Source organism: Centrocercus urophasianus, unplaced genomic scaffold (assembly GCF_019232065.1).
Source record: "Centrocercus urophasianus isolate 14NV4802_14NV808 unplaced genomic scaffold, USGS_Curo_1.0 seq_15, whole genome shotgun sequence".
In the NCBI taxonomy this organism is placed as follows: Eukaryota; Metazoa; Chordata; class Aves; order Galliformes; family Phasianidae; genus Centrocercus; species Centrocercus urophasianus.
Window position 1 is genome coordinate 8,927,233 of NW_024884697.1, and position 20,075 is coordinate 8,947,307.

A 20,075-nucleotide genomic window follows, 5' to 3' on the forward strand; every position below is an offset into this window, starting at 1 on the left:
AGTAGTGTCCCCAAGGGGTCTGTCTGTCTTGGGACCAGTGTTCTTCAATGTGTTTATAAATGAGATAGATAGGTGTACGCTCAGCAAGTTTGCTGATGACAGTAAGCTGAGTGATGCATTTGACACAATAGAAGGGATGGGTGCGATCTAGAGGGACTTGTACACACTCAAAAAACACGCAGGGAACAAAGGAATCTAAGGTTTACCAAGTGTTGCACTTGGTTCGAGGCAATCTCTGATATGAGTACGGGCTGGGAGAAGAACTCATTTAGAGCAGCCCTGCAGAGAAGGACTTAGAGGTCCTGATGGATGAAAAGCTTGACAGGAGCCAGCAGTGTGCTCTTACAGCCCAGAAGGCCAACAGCATCCTGGGCTGCATCAAAAGAGAGATGGCAAGCAGGGAGAGGGAGGTGATTGTTTCCCTCTACTCTGCCCTTGTGAAGTATCTGGAGTACTGAGCACCACTCTTACGAAGAAAGGTTGAGGAGTTGGGCTTATCTTCGACAAGGGAAGGCTCTGGGAAAACCCGCCTTCCAGTATTTAAAGGGAGCTTACAAGCAAGAGTGGGCATAGCTTTTTACAGTCTGGTAGTGATAAGACAAGGGGGAATGGCTTTAAACAAAAAGAGGGGAGATTTATGCTAGATGTTGGGAATAAATTTTTTACTCGGAGCATGGTGAGGCACTGGAACAGGTTCCCCAGAGAAGCTGTGGGTGCCCCATGTCTGAGAGATGTTCAAGGCCAAGTTGGCTGGGATGCTTAGCAGTCTGATCTAGTGGTTGGCAACACTGCTCATGGAAGGGAGAACTAGATAATGTTTAAGGTCCCATCCAACTTAAGCCATTTTGTGATTCTATGAAAACTGTTGGACTGTTTTGGGCTGAAACACATCTGGAATGCGATAACTGACATTTGTTACCTGCCTTACTATTAATTTTTAGCCTCTTTCCCCATTGTGTTACAGAGATGTAAAGCTGTTAATAATTCATTTGTGCCTTTTTGCTTCTTGTACATATATACCTAACCAGTAGAGCAAGGCAGATGTAACTAAGGTTTCACTGAGCAGGACTCTCTTGAGAGCCTCCCCTTTGATGCTCACCTTTGCCTCTTTGTTTTTTCAGCACATACTAAAATCATCAAATGAGTTATAAATGGACAGATGCAGTCAAGATCTCCCTTGAGCAGTGCTTTCATTTAGGCTTCACCCTGGGATAACTTCTGTACTGCGTGATTGGCTTTTGTGTGTAATCAGTAAAAATGAGGCTTTCCACTGCAACTGTGGAAACAGAACAGAATAGCATGCTTAGCTGAAGCTTGAAATACAGACATCCCTACAACTTCTATAATGCAATCAGCAGAAATGGGAAGGATATCAAATCTAATGAATAATTTATAAAATATCAAATTAACCGTATGCCAAGCAAGAAAATCTTTAAAAGACAACATGAATAAAGCCTAATTTATGCAACAGAGATCCATGTAGTGTTGGCATAGTTCGATACTATCCAACAATGAAAAACACTGAAGCGGATCTCTTCAAGACATTCAGTGAGCCAGATTGCAAGGCATCAAAATTTATGTTTTAAACAACAGGCTATATAAATAAAATTGCAAATCTCAAAATCACTGATGTTAGTTTCGTTAGGAAAATGTCCAGTGATTTTTTTGCATATTTTGTGATTGCTTTCATGAGACTTTAGCGAGTAAGACCCAAGACAGTTTCCCTGAATAATTTTGCAGGATATTATTTGTATGGGTGAAGCAAATGTATGACTCTTTTTCTAGTGGTCAACATTCTTTCTAATTATTTTACATAAAGTTATAATATCATAATTACTTGTTTTCAGATAGAAAGTCTTTGTCATCTCCAAAAATTCATAAAGCATAAAATCTCTAAGGAAGAGAAAGGAAGGAAGGAAGGAAGGAAGGAAAAGAATCTCATACAGACTCCTAGGTGCTTTTGGAAATAAAAGGGAAACAAAACAACAACAACAAAAAAAAAAAAAACAAAAAAAAACCAGGCATGACAGATTTTCTTATTTGGTGGATCCTTGTAAGTTCAAGTTTGTATTAATTTTGCCACTTCGTTTCCAAAAGAGTATGGAGTACATCCTGTCCAGGCAATTGTCAGATTGTCAGATCACAAAGGACCTGCCATTGTAGCATGAGTTCATATCCAATACAACTGTAGCATGAGATTCTTCAGTGCTCAGAGTACACAGCTTCTCTGTGGCTGTTATGTTGATAAATATCTTGTGGATTATGTTCTGTTTAAATGTGCTGGTAACTGATGCAACAACTCAAACTGTGGTCACTTTAGAAAGGATTCATTTAGTAAAATAAATTTTGAAAAGACATCTATTGCATCTAGTCTAAGCAGTCTAATTTTCTTTTATGTTCATGGATAGAGATGTCGTAATTCTTCCCATTTGTTTTAGATGGTTGCTTTGTTTCAGAAAACATCCTGGAATTGCCTATAGGTTTCCTTATTTCCTAGACAGAAGAATGATTAACAGCAGAAAATAGCTCTCTCAGTGCTGTTGACATACAGTGAGAGACAAAATTGCAGAACATTATCTCATTTCACGTGACTTTTCACATTTTTGTGTTCATTAAGCTGTCAAATGGTTTTAAAAGACTCGTTTTCTTTTTCCATAAGAGGAAGATGCCTACCCTTGCTGAAAATCATGGTAGAGCTTAGATTAAATGCTTACAAAAAGTTATTAATCTTAGCATTTTCCTTACAGAGACACAGATGTTTCCATCTTTTTTTTATTTATTATTATTTCCAGAAAAGATGACACTTTCTTGTCAGTTTTCTAAATTGCCTTTTTCGGTAGAGCTCTCTTGAGTTAGTGGGTAATTTTAATGTTTTAGACACCTAATAGAGCTTTAGATAAGCACAATCTTATTACATACAACATTAATTGACCAATAAATGTTTTTAAAATAAAGTCCTTTCTTGATCAGAAATAGTTCTTTTCATATTCTAAAATGCTTCACTTAATATTCTGGCCCCATTTAACTCAGTGGTTAAGTGCAGTCAATAGCTATAGCTCGACATAATTTGGCCCTTTAAAATGTTCTATATATTTTTTGCTACACTGTATTACATGTTTCAATTTATAGCAGTTTATAGTTCAAAAAGTTATTACAGAAATATAGGTCTTTCATCAATTCCAAATGTTGACACTCGTATCTTTGTAGTACAAAGTCTGTGATGTTTGTTCATTATATTTTTAAGTGTTTGAACCTAAAGTCTTAAATTAATTCTACATGATTATACATGCTTTTTCTCCTATTTAGCTTCCCCGTGGGTAGATAATAGTCGAACTCCAAACAAAATAGATCTATATGATGTTCGCAGAAGACCATGGTAAGCTTTTTTAAAGAAGTGATGTATATGCATCTCTTGCTTCCTGGTTATGACACTGAAACATTTTGTTCTCACAATTGTCTTTACTTACAGATACTGCAATATTCTTTAAATAAACTCAGTTAACTATTCCGAAAAAAAACAATGTTCAGATTATATTTCTTATGATATCCAATATAGTATATCATATTGTTGCATTACATGGACTTTTTCATAGGTGGATAACTGTCAAATAGGTCTCCATATAAAATGAGGAATTTGTGTAAAAATCAAATGTAATTTGAATTATCAGAATAAGACAATTTTCCAAATTTCTGCAAGTACTTACAAAGAAATCTCAGTGGTTTAGACCAGCTAAGGAATCAACAGATCAGTAAAAGACAGAGAATAGTAGGATTGTCTCTCCTTATATTTTTCTGTAAGCTTTTTGAGGCGTACTGATACTTGATTAGTACCAGTTGAATGTGCTCTTTCAATGAATGAAGTATTTTTCCCTCAGCTGTGCTGATGCAATAATTTGTTTGTCATCAAGACCTTTAGATGTGAAATAGAATTCATGTTTTTTTCATTATCAACATGTGGAAGCACTGAATTTTGGACATTATATTCCTATTTCCAGGTTCTCCTGTTATAGTTAGAATTTTGGTTTTTTTAGGAGACAGAGCAAGAGAGAAAACGACAACACGTTTTTCTAATAGTTACAATAGGAGGACATTTTTTGGTTGAGTGGATTAATTTACAGATCTCAAAGGGTCTTCCATCACACCCAACAAATCTGTTTTCATTCATATCTTCTGTTTATTTCAGGTATATCCAAGGAGCTGCATCTCCCAAAGACATGCTTATTTTAGTTGACGCGTAAGTGTTTAATATCTGAATGTTGACGTTACAGAGATAAAAGTACTCAGATCTATTGAACAAATCCCTGCACACTGAAAGAAAGGAAGAGATAATTAAGAAGTCCTTGTATGCAAGGATCAAAAATCTGCCGTGGGCAAACAAACATAGGAAAATATATTTCCAAAAGACCAAAACAAACCTGAAAATTATTTGAACCATGTACAAGGAAGTGTTTTTTAAATCACTTTGATATTATTCTGCTTTCATCTTCTTAATAATTACTAAAGTAATCAGTTGAAAATTTCTCACATGCATGCCAAGATTTGATGTAAAACACAAAAGCAGAAGCAAATTACTGGAAGCATGAAAGTGGATTTAATCATTTCATGAGCCTGAAGGGTGAGAATTATGCAGAGTTCACATTTTACTTACTTTACTTACTTATCTGAAGCTCAGTTCCTATAAATCATTAATTCCTGAGCAATTGAAATGATTTGCATAGATAGACTTAAATAAATCTGAAATAAAACAAAAAGGAATTTTTTTTGGTAAATGATACATTTTTTATTTTTTTTTATTTTTTTTTTTTGTTCTTATTGACAAGTTATTTAAGTTAGATTAGTTAGATTATTTTGTAAGGACGAAAAAGAATAATGTATCACAAAGTACAAAAAAAAAAAAAAAAAAAAAACAACCTTCAACAACCTTTTGTTATTTCAAGTAAAAAAATTCATTCAGTGTTTGATATGTATACTGAGATATTTATTATATGCAGTGTAGAAAGTTAGCAAAAAAAAAAAAAAAAAGATTAAAAAAACCAAACCTTCTCACCTCACCTTGATAAGGCTTCTTTCCTTTAGCTAATGTGAAGGGATAGAAGGAAACATTGAACTTGATGTATCAGACAAATCACCTTTTGCTGACCAAAAATGCTTAGTAATAAAATTTGCATTTCATGCTTTTAAATGCGGTGTTTACATATCTGGAGTAAGGTTTATCAGCATTTGTTTTTTCTATACTTTACATTCACGTTATGTCTTGAATTTAACAAGCTGCAATTTGAGTGTCTAAAAATCTAAATCTGTAAATTTTTGGGTAGGAATATAAAATGTTTATGTAATGCATTGGTTGAGATAAAAAAAAAAAAAAATCTCTCCAATAAAATGAAAAAAATAATGCATCATTACGACCCAAATGAGCCACAGGATTTTAGCTTTGAGTAACTTCATTTTTTATTCTAATAATGTTATAACACTAATGGTTTGTTGGATAATTCAGGAGAATGATTGAAAAGTCAAGTGTAAAGGTTGCTGAGAGTGCTGGTTGGTGCTTTATATTTTCTTTTAAAAAATAAATTGCTTAAAAGTCATCTGTTCTGTTATCCTATGGATTTCTGTTAGGAGCGGGAGTGTCAGTGGATTGACGCTGAAGCTGATCCGCACGTCAGTCATTGAGATGTTAGAGACCTTGTCTGATGATGACTTTGTGAATGTAGTTTCAGTGAGTATCTGTTTTTTCAACAAAACCTGAATTGTCAACAAAGCCGTGAAGAAACTATTTTCAATGCTGGATTTGAGATGCTGGAGTATTAACCTGCTAGGAAGCTTAAAAAATATTGCAAAATTCCACAATTGACTATTTTCTTGAAACAACAGGATTCATAGTAGCCATAAATTCATGGGAATGCATTTCTATAAAGGCCAATCAACTACAGTAAACAAGCAGTTAAAGCAAAATTCATCTAAATAAACCTCTGCATAGCCAAAGTCTCCCTTCCAATACAGAGGTCTGTTTAACGTATCTTCTGTTTGTTCGGTACATTCATATCCTCTTGGAATAGTTTCTTGGGGGTCCCCTCATTTCATTTTTTTGTACAGTAGTCTGTTTTTTAAGACAGAGTGATACAGAGAAGGTAAGGGAGAATTCTTTCTTTCAGACTTCAGCCAGCTGAGGTACTTGTGTTAATTGATGCATCACAAAAGAAGATGGACAGTTGTACATCTAACTGGGCCAAGGAGATATTCCTGAGAAGTTCTAAAATTCATAATTTGGTGGTACCAAAGCAATGTTTCCCATTATAATAAGCAATATAACAGGAGAGGGAATGCATGCAGGGACTTAAAAATTTATGTGCACAGGGATAGTGTATGTATGGTATTGTGCAAAGACATTAGGGTTGTTATTGATATCAAATGAAGGAGCTGCTGGCTTTTTTGAGGTTGGATTTTCAGCAGCTGAGATATTTCAGAACATGGCTCAAACTTCAGTATGGTGTGTGATTACTACAACCTTGACTATTAGTCTTAAAACTTAAGTTCCTGTAGGATAGAGTTTTTAAATAGTTCCTTATAATAGCTTTTTATTTTCTTTTTATTTATTTATTTGAAGTGGCATTTCAGTCATTCTAATATTTCTATGGAATTTAAAGTGCAAATGCCTAGTTTTCAAAAAGGCTGAAGGCAAAATTTGGGAGGGGGAAGTTGGTATGAGCTACTTGCATTTTTCAGACTCATACCTTGGATGTCATAGTCTAGCTTCAGGGAAGTCTTTTTTGTTCTTTATTAAGTTGTTGAACTGTTGAGCTTTGATTCTAAGGATCTAGGATAGGAGCGCTGGCATACTCTTAATGACAAGAGACAGTCTGCATGGTGAGTAACTCTGCAATGATTTTGGAGGCAATTTTTAACTTCTACACATGTGTTGTAGCCAGCCTGCAGGGAGAAAGACCTGAAATATCACTATCAGAAATCTCTTTGAACACCACTTATTGCTTCATCTTTTGCTGTCAGTCTAGCTAGACCTTTCCCAAGTAGTAGAGAGAAGCTCTTATTCGCAATGACATTTCCTTTTTCCAAAATTTTAATAATGGATAAGATTTTTTTTTTAAATCTAAATTGCAGTGAAATAAATTTTTTCCATTTTTTTTTTTAAAAAAAGAATATCAGCTTCGTGTAATGACGTTAGACAGCTTAGCTCTTGTTCTTGTGTTCTTGATTTTTAAAAATAGTCAACACTCTAATACTAAACTGATGGAAACTGTTTACTAACAATAATGAAGCTATACCAGCCTTTGCCATTGGAAGATATGGACCCGCAATTCCTTCTGATTCACAATTTTCCAAACTCTTTCCTTCATTTAATCCCAGCTAACCAGAAATTTTATATCTTAATGTTGATGCAGAAAGTCTTAGACTTAGATTATTTCATTAGTTAACATTCAGTGCTTTCACAGTGGATGAGATTAGTTTAAAAAAAAAAAAGACTGGAAATCTGTGAAAATATTCTGCAGTACATTTTATCAGTGGTTGGTAGCTGGCAATATGTAACGACCTTGCTTCTTTGAATGAGCATATTCCTTTAGAGGACCCTGTTGGATGTTGGACTGCAGAATTAAAGAGGATTTTTCCATTGACCTACATTCATCATCTTAGGAATACAGTGCTCTCAGAAACGTAGATACTAGAGTGTACCATCTCTAAATATTTTATAAAGTGTTATTTGTTATTGCACATTTATAATTTAAAATTCCATATTAAATCCTATCGGTATTGCAATTGTTTTTGTATAACATGTTTTCATGTGTTTTGATGACTTACGTAGTGAAATTGTGAAATTTTATTCTGTTGTTTTCTTTCTGTAACAGAAAGCAAATCGCTTGTTGCAGACAGAAAACAAATGGTTGTACTCTTTCAAGGTATAAACATCAATGTTTGTGGATTTTTAGGATTTTTCCCTTTTCTTAGGCTGTTCAGTTTTTCCACAATCTAAGCAAAGCCTCAAATCAAAGTTAAGCGTCAGAGAGGACACTGCTTAAAGAAGGTGATGAATTACCACTCTCAGTAGTATTTGCTCTTAGGATTATTTACAGAAACATATGCAAATGCATAACTTTATATAGCATTCATCCATAAAAGCAGACTTCATTGGCTAAGTACGAAAAAACCGAGATGCTAATTTTCAGTTTACATAGCATTAATGAATTGATATATGAACACCGGAAATTACCTACAGTATTTTCTTTCCCTCTTGCATCTTTTGGCCAAGAAATCAACAGTTATTTTATGTCTTGTTAGATTTAATAACCGTAGAGTGCTTAGTAATGAGGTTTTGAGTTAGTTAAAGAGCTGTTTTACTGCTAACCTCTGCCAAGATGTTGTCCCACAAAACCCATATGCGTGGTGATTCATACCCACAACTGAGGCATGGATTTAAGCTCATGCCAATCACTTCTAGAAACTGACAATACAATTTAATCAACCCTGCCTGGTGTGTATAGAAGTCTTGGAAAGCAAAAAGCTTAAAAGTAGAAGTGCTAAAATATGTTAGTTCTACTGACTTAATATAGTTCTTGCACTTACCTAGGGAAAAAGGGCTGAATGAATGTTAAGTCACATAAAGAATTCCAGGGGTTAATATGTCATGATTTCCTCTGGGATTTGCATTTTTTTTAATATCTGAATAGCTGTGCTTTGTTGCAGAAAGAAAACCTGCTGTTAGAAAGAGCTTAAATGTATGACTAATACAGCTGTTTTCCCACTAATCCGGTTATATGCTTTGATAGCAAGAAGTGGTAGATGATAGGGGCAGCCATTCCATCCCAGCATGCGATGATTTAGTAACTTGGTTTCAAATATTGACACAGAGACTGTAATTTGTTGATGATGGTGAGTAGGCTGTGATTTGCTAAGGGAATGTATTACAGCTTCCAATCTGTAGAGGTAGGAAAAACCACACATATGAAAACACAACTTATAGGAACAGACATGCTAACAGAAACGGTGTGACTGCTTAGCCTTCATAAAAATGTAAAAAAATAAATAAATATAAAAGTATCATTTGGGAAATGTATATTAAATATTTTAAGCGTGCTTGGAATAGTATGTACTTTGCTCTGAAAGTAATACCTTCTCTTTATTTCCATGGAAAGTAGAAAATCCAGAATCACAGAATCACAGAATTGTAGGGGCTGGAAGGGTTCTTTAGAGATTATCTAGTCCAGCCTCTCTGCAAAGCAGGCTGTACAGGTGGGTGTCCAGGCAGATCTTGAATATCTCCAGAGAAGGAGATTCCACAGCCTCCCTGAGAGCCTGTTCCAGTGCTCCATCACCCTCACTGTGAAGAAGTTCATTCGCATATTGATGCAGAACTTCCTGTGCTCCAGTTTATGCCATTTCCCCTTGTCCTGTCCCCACAGACTGCTGAAAAAAGGTTGGCCTTGTCCCTTTGACTCCCACACTTAAGAAATTTATTAACATCAATAAGCTCAACTCTGAATCTTATTTTCTCAAGGCTGAGGAGGCCCAGTTTTCTTAGCCTTCCCTCATAGGGGAGATGCTCCAGGCCTTTATCATCTTTGTGGCCCTCCACTGGACTCTTTCCTAGAGGTCCCTGTCTTTTTTGCTCTGGGAAACTCAGAAGTGGATACAGTTTTCTAGGTGAGGCCTGACCAGGGAAGAGTAGAGGGGGAGGATCACCTCCCTTGGCCTGCTGGCTACGATCTTTTTAATGCACCCCAGGATGCCACTGGCCTTCTTAGCCACCGGGGCACACTGCTGGCTCATCGCCAACCAGGACCCCAAGTCCTTCTCCGCAGAGCTCCTCTCCAGCAGTTCATGTCCCAACCTGTACTGATACATACAGCTATTCTTTCCCAAAGAAGGAATATACAAAGGGCACAGTAACACTATTTGATAGAGCAAATTCTCAGCTACAAAAACCTATTGCTAATACTGTCACCATCATTAGCCGGTTCACACAGTCAAGTTGATCAAGACACTTTTCTTTTCCTGTTATGAGAGCTGTCCATGGCCATTCAGAACATGGCTTGTCTTCCACATCGCTGTCACCGCTGCTAAAATGCACCACCTCACTGTGCTCACATCCACTGGTTGGTCTCCATAAACATTTAGCAAGTGTTGATGAACATCAGTAACTCCATTATAAAAGCAACTGAAAAGCGGTTTGAATTTTTGAGGGATTATGTTGGAGTTCATAAATAAACAGGCTGAGAACTAATTTGATAGCAGCTAAGAAATGCTGTCACCAAGGAAAACTCTTGCATCCATAGACTTTCATAACTGTTACATGTAAGCAGTGCAAGAATCACTAGTTGAAGCCCAATAAATTTAAGCGACATATAAGTTGTTAATATATCTTAACAACTTGTAAGGGAAAAATGTATGTCCTCTACATATCAATATTTAATGCTTTTCTGGAAAATGCACTTTAAGCAAACATTTACCATTAAGTGGTTTGGCTTCTTTTTAAGGATCTATTAGGAGTTCTTAAGGGCTAGTGATATGTGTTTGTTGAGACAATGTGCAGGAGGTCAGACTAGATCATCTCATTGCCCCTTTTGGCCTTAAATCTAGAATGCATTTGTTATTGTTGTTGGTGGTTTTGTTTTTCCATTTTATCCTACTGAGTATATGTTTATCCCAAATAGCTGTTTGTTATCCATTCTAGTTACCAATTCATTGGAAGGCACTTCATCATCCTTATATGATACCAATGCATTAGCTTTCATCTTTCTAAACAGGGAATATTTACTGCACACTTTCTCCTTTTCCCTATGTACTTAAAAGTTTAGCAGTATCTGTCCAGCCGACACTCACTTCAGTCCCTCCAGCTGCTGCAGCACAAATGTGCAGGCCCTCCACTTCAGGCCTGGTTGTGGTTGCTGCACTCACGCTCCTATGCACAGACACATGTAGACATCGGAGACCCACTCAGTAAAAGAGGTAGAGAAGAAGTTTAATAAGAACACAGGTCAGACTGTCCTGATGAGGTGCGGGGTATAGCCAAGCAAGCAAACTCTTTACACATGACCAGCAATTTTTCCCCTTTCTCCTGTTTCTTTCTCACAATTGTTCACCCCTGAGGCTCCTAAATTCATCCCATTCCTCATCTTAGTTTCTTCAATTAAGATATTTTGTAGTAAGTCCTTTGTGTTTTAAAGGGCATAGAAACAACAAGCATATGTGTAAGGAGATTAGAGACATAATAATTACACTGTTCTGTTTTTTCTTTTGTGTTACTATTTGCTGTGTTAACATTTCCTATGTTTTTAATGTTGTATTATTAAATACAGCTTTAGTTTGCTATGAAAGAAAAATATCCAAAGGATATGTAGAAGGAAGAATAATGTAATGTGTTGGAATAGGGAAAATCTTAAAACAAGATCTGTTATATTTTACATTTGTCACAAGAGTTAATTCTAAGGAATAGTGTAGTTGAGTGGAAAAAGAGCCAAAGGAAATGGAAATTAGAATCTGAATTTCTAATGTAGGATGTCAGGGGCAGGGATGTTGCTGGAAACTGTACATTTATTACTGCTGAGTGTAACTTACAATTCCAGATGACTAGAAAAGTCACCTCCATTCCTACTTTGAGGGATTGCTTTGGGCATCAATACAGATTTTTAGTGTCTTCTCTTGTAGTTGTCAAATGTCAGGAAGTCAGACTTTTAACAACACATGGCACAGGCTTCTGTCATGTCCAGAATAAATCCCACTCCCACTAGATTAGTAGTATATAAAATGACTATATTAGCAGTATATAAAATGAGGTGGTAGGTCTTGGTTTACTTGTTAATAAATCTATCATCTACTTACAGTTTCTTAACTTTCAGTGAAGTGCTGGTCTCGCTAAAGACTGGGGCATGTCAAATACTGGACCAAAAGTGCATTTCTGATTCATCAGAACCAGGAGACAATGATTAGGGGGACCTGGGTACTAAGTTTGTTCTTCTCTAAACAAGAACTCTCCTTGCCAGTTCTGATGAGGCCAGGCTGTGCTGGCTTTAGTGATTCTGGTAGAGAGAGAGATGACTCACAATGTTAATGATACAAGAGAAAAATGCAGGCTGTCCAAAAGTTTTGGGACAAGGTGGAAGCTATTTGTTTGCTGTCTCTCATTTTTAAAATATATTTCCTATAAATATCCCCTGTTTGGCAGGTGAAAACTTCAAATCATATATATCAAGACTCTATCTGGGTGTGAATGTAAAAGAACTCTTAGGCAGGACATGAATGAAATACACACAGACTTCTCAAGTCTCATGCTTTGTAGATTCACACGTTTCCAGCCTGTCTCACAGCTTTAGCAGCAGCCTCTTGCAGTTCAGCAGTGTGCTGCCATGGCCTCTGTACTGCTTGCTAAGTCCAGGAAACCTGCATAACCAGGAAGAGCGCTTCTGTCCTGAGATGTGGCAGGCAAGTTTAGAGAAAGCCTTGAGAATTAGGAGGCAACACTGTTGCCCTCCCCCAGCTAGGTGCCTGGCACTGCATCATCCACCTGTTGTATCACGCAGTGCATCAGTTAAACGTCCATTTTGCTTTTGGTGTCTGAATAGGAACTGTACATATCCAGCAAATTTATAGATAATATCCAGACCTTTTTGGTCAATGGTGTTGCATGTTCTAAACAACTCAAAATTGACTGAATGAAGTTAATAAAAATACTTATAAAATCACATTCTAGAAAATCTCCTGCTACACATTCTCATACGGTATATATGGGGAGCACTGGCATACAATGAACATTACAGCCCTACAGCTCTGACATAGTGAGAACTGTGAGATTTCTCTGGCAAGTGCTTAAGTTTACAGTACATAAATTTTCAGTAGGACTCAGAAATGTGATATTCATTAAACAAGAGTACATGCTAATATAGCCACAACATCATGGAATGTCTGTAAATGAGTTTGTGCTGAAAGACCTACGGGCAACGCTGACATTCTCTGTTGCAAACGTAATGTTCACAGCATGGAATCTGAGCATAAATCCTGCTGTACTTAGCAGGAGATTTGCATTGATCTATGTGCAGATAATTTCACTGATTAGAAAGGTTAACTAAGTTAACTGAGAACATATTTTTGTCCACTACTTAGTCCTTTCTGAGATGTTTCTTGCAATATACTATTGCAATATACTTTCAATACAGTATTCCCCACTGAGCATTGGAATAAGGCTTTTACATTTCCATTACAATGTATATATAGAGTTGTACTATATATAAAAAAAATTATCTACATGCAAGTCGTAAGATAGGAGAATACAGTTATTCTATAGCAAAATATGAACTTTAACATCATATATTTTTTGCTAGGTCAAATTATAAATTGTTGTAGCTTGAACTGTCTCTAATTTTCTGTGTACTGATATCTACATGGTAATGAAACATTGCAAACTGCATTCTTACTATTCTCAAAAAGGTTGTGATATGTAATTATGTCATCACAATCTGAAATTTAGCTTGTAAATGGCCTTATTCAGGATTTAGTTATTCTTGGGATTAACCCTAAAATCCTATTACCAAGACTACAGCAGCAGAAAAAAAAAAAAGAAAAAAAAAAAGAAAAAAGAAAAAGAAAAAAAAAAAACAAAAAAACACAAAAAAAACCAGAAAGCAGCAAGGCTGGATTTAATTACAAGAGGAAAGCCTGATAAAATCAGATCTATTTCACTATTACTTATTTAATATGTGTAGTTACAACTGGGTCACCAAGCTGATTTAGCCGCAAGGTAGAAGTAGCATAGCAACAAACCTTGTCAGACTGAAAATCAGCAGCAGTATATCTGATTAGGTTTTCAGTGAGCTCATTATATTTTTCTGAATTTTCAGTATTCTCAAAGTGATATTTCTGATTTATTCAATTATCATAGTCTTGTTATTTTAGAATCTTTGTAGCAAGTTTAAGCATTGGAATCATTGCTTTGTCCAAGGTTTATCTGATTTTACATAACAGAAACATTTCTAAATGTTTTAGAATATGGAATTTGCAAGCAATTTAACGTAAGTTCTCATGTAATATTGGGATGTAGAGAGTTTTTGTTTGTTTCTTAGGGTGGTTTTTTTTGTCAGCTTAGAAATGTAACTTCATTCTGAAAAAACATCTTAAAAATATGTCAAATAAGAAATGAGTTAATTAGCATAAGTGAAGAATATATTTAGGGAGTTAGCAGATAAGGATGGTTGGGACAATCTGAATTTTTACTTAGATACAGTATTTATAGTTCAATAAAAAGGTTTTCATTTCTACAGCATTTAGAGATGCAGAAAGGTACTTGGTTGAGAAATATTAGCTTTTACAGTTCTTCCCTTATATGTTCCCTGGTTTGTAAAGCCATTGGAAATTATGATTCTTGTTGTGGACCCTTTGAGTGGAAAAGAAAACTTCGTTCTCTCAGAACTGTGATCTCTTCTGTTCAGTGTGTGGAAGTTGCCTTCAGCATGTAGATATTTCTGGATTATAATATTCCTTTTTTTTTTTTTTTTACTCATCACACGGAAGTAATTGTTTTAATTTCAATGAGAAATCTATGCAGTTTAGAAAAGGCACTAATGAAATCCACCAGAAGTGCAATATTTCGCCAGAAGTGCAATATTTTGTATTCCAAGGTAACGTTTGCAAGAACAGTCCAAATGTTTTTGTTGCAGTGCCACCTAGTGACTAAAACCTGTGCAAATTTTCTGCATTTTTTGTTAATTTATTAGCATGTTTGTATTTATTTTTTAATTGTATTTATGTTTTAATTTATTAGCATTTTCAAACAATGAGATGATTTACAAAACTTTTTCTGTTTTTCAAATTTATTTCAGTGCTATCACTGCTTTCCTCAATTTCTTTTTCAAGGGTTTGCATTCACGTAAATTACTGCTAGGAATGCCAAGAATTGTGGCATTCCTTAGATTCCGTAGTGGATAAGTGTCATGTCCAGATTGCATCTGATAATATTTGCTTTCTTGATCATGTCATACAAATAAGCATATTTATTTATATATATATATTAATGTATGAAAATAATAGATACAGTAAAAAAAAAAGTCTTGACTATCAGAAAAAATAATAACCACTTTGTGATTAAGACAAACACCCCAAGATACTACAAAGGTAGATCTTAAAGTAATTCCTCCTATTATCTCTATTATCTCTAGGAAAACTAACAACAGATACAAAGAACACAATAATACTATTTGTCTCAACAAAATCTCAGCAACAAAATGCTATGTTTCAATATAGTCACCACCATTAGTTACGTATTTTCACCAAAAATCCTCTTACTTAACTCTTTGTAGTATTTCTTCTTAATTCTGCTGTTTCCAATGCCTGTTTTATTTTCCAATGTTGCATGTAATGTTAAAACTAAGTGCAATTAACAGAGTGCTTTTGGGTTCCTTCTTATAAAAGAAGCAGAATCAATAGAAATTTTTAATATGGATTTATATAACTTCCTGCACTTGCCAAAAGAATGAGTGACATTGGGTTGCTGATTTAGATGCATTGTATTTCTCATGAAATGAATAATTACAGATATATGGAAAGTGGTAAATGGATGTACAGAAGAGAGTTAGAAGTGTTCATCAATTTATACATTGTCTGTGAAATTGACATTTTTCTCTTGCAGTGCTTTAAGATCCAGAATGAATTGCATCAGCTTTATGTGCATTTTGAAGACATTTCAGTGATAAACTGATCATAAGAATTCATGCTTTAAGAATTTCTGGTATTTAAATGGTATATGACAAAACACTGGTCACAAGTGGTATTCCCCAGGTGTTGGTGTTGGGGGGTCCATCCTGCTTAATGTCTTCAGTAATCATCCAGAGATGATCATTAGAGAATGAATGCACCCTCTCTAAGTTTTCAGATGATACCAAATTGAGGGGAAGTGTTGTTCTTCTTGAGAGTAGGAAGGCCGTTTAGTGGGATCTGGACAGGCTGGATAGCTGGACTGAGGCCAGTTTGGATGAAGTTTAACAAGTCCTGCCCTGGTCTGGGGCTGAGCGACTGGAAGACTGTGTAGAGAAAACAGATCAGGGGGTGTTGGTTGATGCTGGGCTGAATATGAGCCAACAGTGTGCTCAGAGGGCTAGAGTATATCAGGTTTGTAACAGAAATAATGTTGCTAGTAGGACCAGGGAGGCGATCATCCTCTGTACTCTGCTCTGATGAACCTGCAGCTCAAGTACTGTGTTCAGTTTTGGGTCTCCTTCACTACAAGAAAGACATGGAGGCCCTGAACGGTGTCCAGAAACAGACAGTGAAGCTGTGAAGGGTCTGGAGCACAAGTCTTATGAGGAATGATCAGGGAACTAGGACTGTTTAATCTAGAGACGGGGAGGCTCAGGGGAGACCTTACCTCCCTCTACAGCTGCCTGAAAGGAGGTTGTGGCGAGGTAGGTATTGACCTCTTTTCCTGCGTAACTAGCTATGTGATGAGAGGGAATAGCCTCAAGTTGGGTAGATGCAGGTTGAATAGTAATTCTAGAATCATAGTGACCTGGGTTGAAAAGGATCATAGTGATCATCTAGTTTCAGCCCCCCTGCTATGTGCAGGGTTATCAACCACTTGACCAGGCTGCCCAGAGCCACAACCAGTCTGGTACACATATATATATATATGTATATATAATATATGCATATGTATATGTAATATATTAGGAAGAGTACAATATGTACAGGAATAATATAATGTATATTATATATTATATACATTATGAGTGGTGAGGTGTTGGAAGATGCTGCCCAGGGAGGTCCTGGTGGATGACAGGTTGGCCATGAGCCAGCAGTGTGCCCTTATGGCCAAAAAGGCCAATGGCATTCTGGGGTGCATTTAAAAGAGCGTGGCCAGCAGGTCGAGGGAGGTGATCCTCCCCCTCTATTCTGCCCTGGTAAGGCCTCATCTGGAGTACTGCGTCCAGTTCTGGGCTCCCCAGTACAAAAAAGACAGGGATCTCTTGGAAAGAGTCCAGTGGAGGGCCACAAAGATGGTGAAGGGCCTGGAGCATCTCCCCTATGAAGAAAGGCTGAGTGAACTGGGTTTATTTAGCCTTGAGAAAAGACGACTGAGAGGGGATCTGATCCAGGTTTATAAATATCTGAGGTGTGGGGGCCATAGTGGTGAGGCCAGTCTCTTTTCAGTGGTGAGTGGAGACAGGACAAGTGGAAATGGGCATAAGCTGCAGCATAGGAAGTTTTGCATGAATGTTCCGCAAGAACTTCTTTACAGTGAATTGTGGAGGTCTGTGTGCCTGGAGGAGCCTCCAGCTTACTAACACTACCAAACAAATGGCAAAGGTCTCCCATTCTTACATATTTCACTCCATAATTTTTACTTTATAATTTTCATTGGTTTTGCAAATTAGTCTCTGGATTCTTGGAAGGATGAAAGTAAAGCTGTAGGACTGTTAGATTATCATTTCCATTTCTGATCTTCTCAAGGACAAAGTTTAAGACGTGTTAAATGCAAATCTTGTTCAGATTTTCATGTCAAATTGAATAATTTATCTTTCAAGTTGTTGAGTTTCCCAATACATGGGCAAAAATTGTAGTGATCATTTAAGGCCAACTAGATTAATTTATCTCACTCTTTTATTGCTCGAGTAACAGACTTGGGTTCTGTTGCCCCAGATTTCCTCAGGCCTGACCTGAAAGGCAGACACTACAGAAGGATGTAAATTATCTGGATGGGGAGAAAGAATCCATTCAAAATATACAGCTAGCTTTATGGTGTGCTATATAATTGCAAGACAAAATTATTTATATTAATACTTCTCTGTAGTTTGAAATAAAAGCTAACGTTATTTTGTTGCTATTAATTTCCAAGTGTTTTGTGGCAAGCCCGCTTATTTTAGCTCACGTACAGGAATGAGCTTTTTATACAGCTGACAAAGTAGAATCTGTCACTGCTGTTTGCATACTCTACAGGTGGCTTTAGATCTTAATAATTGAATGGTTTGCCTCCAAATGTCATTTGTTGTTTTGAAAGTGACTTATTCATTCCATGGCATTTTACAAATATTCTACATATTTTCTCTTTACCAGAATAGCATTTTTATGACATATGTTTATCTATACTGCAATAGTTAGAAGGAAATTCCAGTAGGACAGATACCCAATTGATGTTTTTTACAGATTCATTGGGAGTATTTTATTCAATAAAGTATGGGTTACAGTTACTTCAGTTTTAAAGCTTTGATAGGACTTGATTTGATATGAATGGGAACTTTCTGAATTGTTTCTTGAAATGCTGCGTTTTCTTTCTTCCTGTAAGATACTAAGTGATTGAATACAATGTTATATGATTTTGAAGAAAGAAGCCAAACTTAAAAAGCATTATCACTGTTCTTACAAGATGAATAATGCAACCAGTAATCGTCAAAGGCTAGTTGCAGACATTTCATCTTTTGTTACCTGAATATGTGAAATATTATTATTGCCTCTGTTTGTACATATTTCATGTTAGTGTAACAGAAACTACTGAAAACTGTCTCAGTTGGTCTAATTCAAAGTTATGAATAGTTTTGGTATTTGAAATGTGGTCAACTGGTTAAAAAGCAGTACTCTTTCAGTATGTTTCTAGATTTCAGATTCATTAACTGTAGCCCTGAATTTTGTTCCCCCTTTTACACATTTTTATCAGTTGCATTTATGTCATGAAACTCTTTCCTTCACCTCCTAGCAAATAGGTAAGCGTTCAGTTTGTAGGATTATTTTTCCATTTACTGATTCCTTTATCTACTCATAAGCTCTCCTCATCTGCTATGTTGACTGATGTTAACATAAACATTCAATGTTGTATTTCAGAGCAGCTTGCTCATAGATTTTCTTAATTATAGCTTTTGCAGACACTGAGTGATCTATTCTACAAATGTGATATTTCTATCATTATTTTGCATCAACATTTGTCTGTTTGTAGATGCAGCTGTGTTGACCTTGACCTTTTTTTCTTTGTTTGGTTTAAATCACGTGGAAATACAGTAGAGGTCACTTGTTAATTGTTAAAAAAAAAAAAAAAAAAAAAAAAAAAAAAAAAGATCTAGAATTCCTGTTAATTTTTGAAATACCATTTTTATATCTGTAATTACCAATCCATATGTTAGATATCTGACCTTCATAGAAATACTTGCCTTGATAACATTTGCAGGACTGCTAGGGGACAATTTTGGAATTTTTTTGTTAGTGGCATTTTAGGGAGAAAATTTCACTTATCACTAAGCCTTCAATGAAACACCAGTAAACATTGAAATCAGCTGATTGAATAATTTGTATCAAATGTTACTGATAAAGATGTTTTCAAATTTTCTTTTCAGGTGAAATGGGCTTTTGTAGAGCAGAGATACTTTTTGACAGCATTTTTATTCTTCCTGTGATTCTACTCTAATCCCAATTCACAATTACAATTTATTTTCAGAACTTGTATTTTTGAAATTGTATCTTTTTTTCCGTGCCATGTTTACAAAATCAGATCAAGACAAGCTGAAATAATTTCACAGCACTGTGTTTTCACTACCACATGGCCTGTGTGTCTAATGATCACGCAGTGATTTATTGGCTACTTCAGCAAGAAGCACAATTGAGCGTGTCAGTGTTTTGCGTCAGAGTGAATTGATTACAGTTGCGTGATCATTTGGTGGTTTTGTTGTGCAGGCTAAATGTGCTGCTGAAACACAGCATGTAGGTATCACCACATCAAGATACTGAGAGGAAATAGAAAAATGAGTGACCATAACTTGTTTGAGTCCTAGGGAAGAGTGTTATAAATTATAAAGGTTTTAAAATCACACAAATAAAACTTCTAGAGTCTAGCTGGGAGTATTATACTTTAATAGCAGTAGAGAGTCAGTCCTTACCAAAATCCTTCTTTTCTGGGAAATGTGGAATACATTAAAAGAATATTCAAACTGAAAATGTGCATCTCTGTAATCCAATTCCATATTTTCATTTATTTTAAAAATGAAGTATGCATGATGACAGTGGGAGTACTGGAAAACAATTTTTATAACCATTACTACAGCCTGTTCTCTTATTTCTATTAGTGGATATTATTTAGATACGTGATGCTGTATTTATAG

General features: G+C 35.8%; 1 protein-coding gene across 3 annotated transcripts in view; it reads left to right on the top strand.

Annotated features, from left to right (window-relative positions):
* Window positions 1-20,075, top strand: part of CACNA2D1 (calcium voltage-gated channel auxiliary subunit alpha2delta 1) — a 355,647-nt gene that overhangs the window by 256,416 nt on the left and 79,156 nt on the right. For all 3 annotated transcript variants that reach the window (XM_042816159.1, XM_042816158.1, XM_042816157.1), the window contains exons 8-10: window positions 3,307-3,376; window positions 4,184-4,234; window positions 5,617-5,716. In XM_042816159.1, coding sequence (XP_042672093.1) covers window positions 3,307-3,376; window positions 4,184-4,234; window positions 5,617-5,716 — 221 coding nt within the window. The remainder of the gene's footprint in view (window positions 1-3,306; window positions 3,377-4,183; window positions 4,235-5,616; window positions 5,717-20,075) is intronic.